This window comes from Cupressus sempervirens, chromosome 3, assembly GCF_028749045.1.
Source record: "Cupressus sempervirens isolate cs-2001-9-10 chromosome 3, ASM2874904v1, whole genome shotgun sequence".
Classification (NCBI taxonomy): Eukaryota; Viridiplantae; Streptophyta; class Pinopsida; order Cupressales; family Cupressaceae; genus Cupressus; species Cupressus sempervirens.
The window spans coordinates 513,378,745-513,386,593 of NC_143120.1; the positions used below are offsets into that span (position 1 = coordinate 513,378,745).

A 7,849-nucleotide genomic window follows, 5' to 3' on the forward strand; every position below is an offset into this window, starting at 1 on the left:
GTGGCTTTCCTATTTATGTAAGTCCTTGCACATCCCACTCAAATTTGTTGTTACAAACGCTAAATTCCAGCTTTATCTTGCACCCTTTGGATTATTCTTGCGCCTGTAGACAACTCCTCTGTAAATTGATTTCTAAGACCTGAAACTCCAAAACCCTTTCACATTTTGGACCTTCAATTTTTATTTACACAATTTACCATGGAAGTGTAAATCGTTCTCGAATCCTCAAAATCTACATTCCCTCCTTAAAGGCTTTTGTCTTTTGCTGGCCTCTCCCAAACAAAGAAGTGGTGCATAAAGAAAATATTGTAAACGCTACAAGTTCGGTTTTTTATAGCTTTTATAACCATCTACCACATTAGTATCCTGGATTTTATTTTTCATTTTTACTCGTTTTCACTTGGTAGAAATCCTAGTACCAATAGTAATATCGAACCCCATAAAATTTGGTGCCCAGAGGACTGTTCTCGTTACCAAAACAGAATCAGTAACTTAAGTACCCTCAAATACAATATTCCACCCTTGGCTGAAGATATAACATTCAAACCCCTTTCCAACTTCTGGAAACAAAATACTAGCGAGTCCCATCATTTAAACTGTAAACATATTGTAAAAAAATAACATGGACCACTAGCTTACTTTTATTTACAATTTAATGCATATTTTGAGATTTAAAGTGGTTTTAGCTTATCTATCAACCTTTTTCTATTCTTCAGACATGGAATTGCACTAGAGTTTACTCTCACAATAAAGAGTCATTTTTGGCACTCCACAAAATAAACCCCCCATATAAACTACTTAAGCATATTTCCCAGAACATAATCCAAATAAAAATAATAAATATGACATATTCAGAATAAAAATAACTTAAAAGTGGAAACAAATGATTCAACAGAATAAGAAATAACATATTTGAAGGGGCGGAAATTTTATTAAATTAAGAGTAACAATTTGTTCCGTCTTAAAGAGAATTGATTCCTCTGCCTGCTGGCCTAGTAATCTGAAACTAAAATAAATGAATATACACCTCAAATGCTAAAAACTGGAACCCTACCGAATTAGCTAGAATACAACTAAAAGTTAACTAAACTAAGAATGGATGTATAACCCTCCTGAAGAACCATGGTCCCCTACGAACTGAAGATGCCACCTGCAGACTCCGCAGCAGAACAGATTACTCAATGTTTGGTCAATGAGTACCCCTGGCATCAGCAAAATTACCAAATGCACAGGGATGCTCACAGATGAGGAAGAGGATGATTCTCATGAATTCATCAGACTTGTGTTGGTGATAGAAACCTTACTCCATAGAAATTCATACCTCCAGCATTTCTCCAAAAGGTCAGGAACTTCGTTTACCCTACCAACCCGCAACCCTTTGGACACTCTAACTGCCTTTCTTAAAATGAGAAAAAATTAAAAAACAAAGGAGCCACTTACAGGTTTGATCTACTGCACCAAGTGTTAATTACGTTAGTCTGAAGTTTGAACAATACAATTGAGAACAAAATTACCACAGAAAATGTAGATGGCAGAGTTCTCAGGAGCTTAAAGCACACCTTCTCTGTATCATGCTAGTGAAGCAAGACCGACCCTGCATTCAATCCAAAAAAAAATGCATTTGTATACTAAGTTGTCTTGACAACAGTAAGTCCACAAAATTCAAAATCAGAATGCTGGGACTTGCCTTGCAACAGGCTTGCTCACAGGTCCAGCTTTTGCTCCTGCTTGAGATACGAAAACTTTTCCAAGTGACACCGCCGAATGCTTGAAAAAAATAGCCAAATGTATATGAATCCCAAAGGCAGCAACCAGGACCATGCAAAAATAAAAAGGTAAATAAAATCAGGAACAGAACTTGATCCATATTGCCTACCAAAAAGTGGCTCACTCCCGTACACACCAAATATTAAAGAAAAGACTAAATAGAAAAAAAAATAGCACAATGGATTCTAATTATATATTACAATTCTAAATAATGTTATAATGCCATCATGGTTCAACCTAAATTTCATGCTACAAAGCTCCTTTAAAACCACCATATATGACACAGAATTTCTAAATATCTATTTTGAAATCAGGTTTTAAAAAATTCAGAAGGAACAATTTGTCATTGGCAGACCTCCACAGTGAGCCCATTCTGAAAATTTCCTGCTTTTACCACATGGCCATTTCCCAACGGTTCAATTTCAATAGCTTTAGCACCACATGGCACCACTGGAACTCCATTTTCTTTACCACAGTTTCCTGTATCACCGTCAGTAGTCCTCCTTAAAGATACCTCCTCTGCATTGACTTGGGGTAAACTAGCACTATCCAACCCAAAAGAAGATGGTGCACCAACTAAACTAGTGCTTGCTTGTTTCACTCGTTTCACCATGTTTTGATCACTGACATGCTTTCTCTTATTTGAATTCACAGACATTATCTGGCCACACTCTTCTGCAGGTTGACAGCCAGAGATTCCACTACTCCGTACAGAAGAAATGATTGCCGTCTCACAAGTGACTCTTGAAGAATCATCAACAATGTTCCCATTGCTGCTTCCAGGAGAACTCCTCATTGTTTGATTCACTCCTCTTACAGAATCATCACAAGAGTTTCCGCTGCTGCTTCCTGGAGAAGCCCTCAGTGTTTGATTTGCAACTCTTGTAGAATTATCAACAGAGTTTCCACCATTACTTATAGGAGAAGTCTCCGTTCTTGAATTTGCAACTTTTAAAGAACGATTTGGTACTGCCCCCCCAGGGAAAACATATGATGGAATCTGCCTACGACGAATATGTGAAACAAAAATGTCCATTCCAGGTTTCCAAAGGTGGTATGAGAACAATGAAAGCTTAAATTCATCAACTGTGCCTCGAATATCAAACTGCTGACCCTCCTGCACTGGCACTCCTTGAGTTCGTTGTAAACCCATAAAAAATGCACAACGCTCCCCCTGGGTAGATGGATCGCAGTATCCATGAGGATAAGGGTGTACCCGTAGCATCCCAAGAGTATCCCGCTCGATCTGGAAAAGCATTACGTAACAGTACGAGTAAATTCTTTCTACTTGAGAAAAGCAACAGGTATACATAGTAAATGCAAGTTAAAATAAAACCTTTAAAGTAAGCTGTCTCAAACGAGACTCGATCCAGCCCTTCCACGTCCTCAGATCATCTTGATTGAGAGCTATAATGTCTATTTGCAAATAGTTTCTGTATGACTCAAAGAAACGGTAAGGCTCGAAAAGAGCAGTCCAGTCTGCCTTATTCAATGTTATGTCCTGCCAAAAACAGAATCATTAAAGACAATTTCACACAATATGAAATTAAAAGCTCAATAACAAAAACATGTCAACCATACCTCACAAATCTTATTCCCACTCTCAAATTGCTCTGTCATTACTACAAGTGTGCTGTTGGTTACATTGTAGCTGGAGTTCATGCAAGGATATGCTGGTGTGATTATAGGCATTAGATGGGTTCGATCCCGAGGATTTCTGCGCGGATCCCACACAGCTAAGCCTAGAGTCCCCTCCTCTATCGAACGTAGCATCACTGGATTTGGCCAGCGCCACTGAGTATACACACGAAAGAACCTTTCCACCAACATGCTGGGGATTGCATTTGGATAGAGCTGACAAACCTGAGCAACTAATAATGCCCAATTTACACCACCCAAAAAACCCGTAACCTGCCAAGTGCCTTTTTTGTTACCACCATATAGAGTGATCTGAAGCTTTCTGCAATAATTTAAGTTGTGGGATTGTAATTACAGAACATATTTAAATCAAGCAATAAAATAACTCACATTTGAGTATAAGCCTCGCTTTTTGGCCCAGAGTTTCATACAACGTAGTGTAGTACGAAAATGCTGCAAAAACAAAACATTTGAAGGAACAAAATACAAGAACCAGAAAAAAAAATATTATCACAGTATAAAACTCCTGCAATGCATCACCTCAGCATTTGGTACAAGCTGCAATATCTGATCTGCAACTCTGCATCCATTTAGACTCAACACACTTTGCTCATCAGTCTCATATAAAACTGATTCCTGAGAAATATCCAAATCCTGCAGGTAAAGTGGCATCTCAATAAAAAATATTATTTGTTAAACAACTTCATCAGGTATAAAGAATGAACAGTTAAGCGATTTGAGTAGAAAAAATAGATTAAATCAAAACATATAGGTCATTGTATGGCTTTCCTGATAGAAGCTTGAACAATGAAAACAGACAACATGCAAACCACATTTGGCAATTTATTTTTATAAAGGATTGCTGCTGCTTACAACAAGTTAAGAATACAAATTAACTCACTTCTGGTATAGCCCAAAGTGATATGCTCGCATACAGCAAATCTATAGAAATCCCTCTGAACTTAAACTTCATGACGGGTACATATGCATCAGGTACGGGATGGAGCTCAGTAACTTCTGGCATTTCAGCCAATATCTCATGCAGAATGACAAAAAAATCTTCCTGAAAAAGAAACCAAGTTGGTTAAAGAGATAAAAATAACATTTCAAAACTCCAGAGACGTGCACAATATATTTAAACCCAAAATAAAGGAAGTCCACTGTCAAAATAAGAGATATTTTATTCACATTGATTGGTTTGTACAAAAAAAGTGTCTACACGTGATAAAGCTTTGATGATAAGAGCAAAATAGACTTACCTCCCTATTCACATAACACGGACCTACGCATAAAGTATCTAAATCTGCCCCCGGATCATGAACCTGTATACAACAACATTTGAATAATATTTACAAAAAAAAACAACAAGTGAGACAGATGTCTTTGCTCGTAACTTCAGTCTTACAATTTCAAAGATGAGAAATCTAAAAACCATGGTCAATATAATGTAATATCATTTTTGGTAGTGGGCATTGTTGTGCTCACCATTCCAGCAAAATATGCTCTGAAGAACAGTATTAAATGATAAATTATTAAATTACCATATTTCACTAAAATGGTAAAATATATCTGAATTGAAAAATGCTAGAGCACAATACAATGTGAATCAAGTGTCTAGTGCCAGCAAAAGGATTTTTAATTGCAAAAGCTATCATGCAAAAATGTTGGATGATCGTTCTTTTAGCCAAAGTTATATTTTCGTTTTTATTTGTTGAGAAATCATACAACTTGCATGCAATTAATTCCAGGAAATTCCAGCACCATCTCAAAAATTTTGGCAAGATATTCTACCAGATGTAAATCTTGATATGGCCTCGGAGAAGCATTTACTGTTACCATGGCCACCAGGGATCCCTCATGTAGCAGCAAGGACAGAAAACTCCTCCCAATATCCATATCTTCTGGGACTAGATCTATTAAAAAAAACATTGTGCATTTTCTCATATACCCAAGTCTTCTGGGTGTCCCTGTAACTGTATGCCATGACTCCAAACGACCATGACATGTATATTTGAATAAAAATTCATAGTGACCGTATGGAGTGGGACATTCGTGCATGTTAATGATTCCTGAATTATTTTGGCAGCACCCACAGGGAGATCTAAAGTATTTTTTCTCGAGAGGAGTTCCTAACATTTGAATTGGAATTGAGGAAGATGTTGATATGACGTAAAAAATAAAATGAAACAACAAAAATTTCTAACCATAGAATATGTTAGAAGGACCAACCTTAAGCAGTACCATCATACATTCTACATATTGAAGTACGTACATCGTGACTAGTACCATACACACAATTATTTGACAATCCATCTACGATCTAAACAAACCTAGAATACTACCCTGAGAGTTTGATCATAGCAAAATCAAAGGTCGCACAGAGCTTGATAACATTAAAAAAAAAGCCAAAAGGTGGAATGGCTTACAGATAATCGGAACGACCCAAATGTGAAAATTTTAGCATTGGCATCCTCAACCATTTGATCCTCGTAACCTTTGAGTTTTGTTATATGCTTGACCCATGCTTTCACAATCTGAAAAACCAAAGGCCACAGTTAGATTTTACCAGTCTTCCGAGAGCATATAATTACATAACCCCGTACTATTAGCCACGTTTAAAACATAATTAAATGCATTGAACATGTTGTATTTCTGTCCACCAGACCATAGTAGTTAATGGAACAACAAAGCCCTATCTGTGATTCGATTAAAATTGCAAGGTTAGGCATCCATCGAACATTCGAAACAAGGGCAGCCCTGTAGATATGCTCATTCAAAGAGTGGGGAAATTGAAAATTTTCAAAAGGATGCAACATCGGAAAATTCAACCGACGGTGCCTCCATTGTAAGATTGAACCTGCGGCAGTGAAATCGACAAAGAAAATCGAGGATGGAGACACCGATATATTGAATCAAGCCTAGCATTGTCGAGTTCGTAGAACTGAATTTTCTGAAGGCCCTATTGTCAGATATTATTCAAACGATGCAAGCATAAAATGAAACCTACTACCACAGGCGTAGTAATCCAAGACCTAGAAAAATACTATAATAACATTAAGCCAAAACAGCTCTTTTCCTTACCTCAGAAATCTCAGCTAATACTTCCTTCCTCAACGCAGCCTCCTCGGGGCCCTCGTAGAGCCCTTGACTCTTAAGAAACTGCCGGCGATTTCAACCACCACCGAATCAGAAACAATCACGAGCCGCCAAAATTTCACATCCCTAACAAACGGCAACTAGGGTATCAGTAAAAATCCATACCTCTTCAAGCTGTCGATTCCTGAGCCGATCTGCTCCGCTTGGACCCGCCATGGATATGGGGCTCAAAACCCCATACTGCCGCTGCTCCGCCGCCATCAGTAACGACCCTTCTCCACCCCTAAACTTCCAACCCAGGTAATCGAAACCCTAGCTCCTACAATTTGCGGCCCTGGCGCACTGTTCAAATGTCTTCCCTCATGCGCAGAATTGAACAAACGGCAGCACTGGACCAGATCCTCCTGAAGAAGGCAAACTTCCCACGGAGGTAAACATTAAAATTGAAAATACATTTGAAGGCCAACGCGTTATAGAGTCGGGGAGTCAACTGAGCTCAAAAACTGCTGTTTACCAAAACCAGAAACCGCTGGCTGCTTCTTTAGGCAATCGCGCTGCTTTTTCTATTTTTATTTTTAATATTTAAATTCTTCTTTTTAAATTTCCGTTGTTGTTCCGGACGCATGTGTTACATATGAGTTGCTGAGGGGAACTAAGCATGCACCACGTGTCAAATCTGTTTGAATGGGTTGCTGCGAATGTGAAGAGAAAGCACACTTCATGATTCTTGCCGCGTGGTCAAAGTCTTCGGCGCTGGTTTAACCATGGTAGAGGTTTGTGGGGGTTGAGGAGAGAGTGTTCATAAACTATGGGTTATAGTTTTGGACATAATTAAGGGGAGGTCTTAGTTAAGGGGGATCTATTTTCAAATGAAATGAAATGGAAGATTTTAATAATGTCTAAAACTACAACACTCTATGGGACATGCAATCAGCACACGTTCCAAAAAGAGGGAAAAAACCTAAGTACATCGTAACCTCTTAACTAGCTCCTTTCTTTGCCGATGGATTTTAATAATTGGGTTTGTTGTTTTGTCCAACTATTTTTTTTCAAACAAGTAGTTCAGGTTGTCACTTTTTGAAATCTTTGCATACCCAACTCTAATGTTCTTGTACGTTGGGCACTCTGTAACAAAGTGGTGCTCCATCTCCAGAGTCTTTTTGTCACATAATAAGTATGTTTTGTTTTCTCATTCCTCTTTAGTCACCCGACATCTCCCTGTTTCACATCTCAACTAATGAGAGCTAATTCTAAGCTAGGTCATAAGCATTTTTGCTTTCCATTTAATAGGAGCTCCAATATGTTTTTTCCTCATGACTAGTCGCTCGATTAAATTCCTTGATATAAT

At 38.1% G+C, this 7,849-nt stretch overlaps 1 protein-coding gene across 1 annotated transcript; it reads right to left on the reverse strand.

Moving 5' to 3' along the window:
* Nucleotides 1-909: 909 nt before the first annotated feature.
* Nucleotides 910-7,036, reverse strand: LOC149567427 (nuclear poly(A) polymerase 4-like). The gene is made up of 12 exons (XM_089820612.1): nt 6,667-7,036; nt 6,487-6,564; nt 5,832-5,939; nt 4,665-4,727; nt 4,307-4,468; nt 3,946-4,059; nt 3,796-3,858; nt 3,349-3,678; nt 3,104-3,268; nt 2,123-3,013; nt 1,688-1,767; nt 910-1,594 (listed from the first exon to the last, which is right to left on the reverse strand). The coding sequence occupies exons 1-12, from the start codon at nt 6,760-6,762 to the stop codon at nt 1,570-1,572; spliced, it is 2,175 nt and encodes a 724-aa protein (XP_089676738.1). The 5' UTR covers nt 6,763-7,036; the 3' UTR covers nt 910-1,569.
* Nucleotides 7,037-7,849: the final 813 nt, after the last annotated feature.

Excerpts from the sequence above, each read along its gene's own strand:
- LOC149567427 (XM_089820612.1), bottom strand. The coding sequence starts at position 6,762 with ATGGCGGCGGAGCAGCGGCAGTATGGGGTTTTGAGCCCCATATCCATG. Across the intron at positions 4,060-4,306 it reads CACTTTGGGCTATACCAGAA|GATTTGGATATTTCTCAGGA; the intron begins GTGAGTTAATTT and ends CTTTACCTGCAG. Across the intron at positions 1,595-1,687 it reads GTGAGCAAGCCTGTTGCAAG|GGTCGGTCTTGCTTCACTAG; the intron begins GCAAGTCCCAGC and ends GATTGAATGCAG.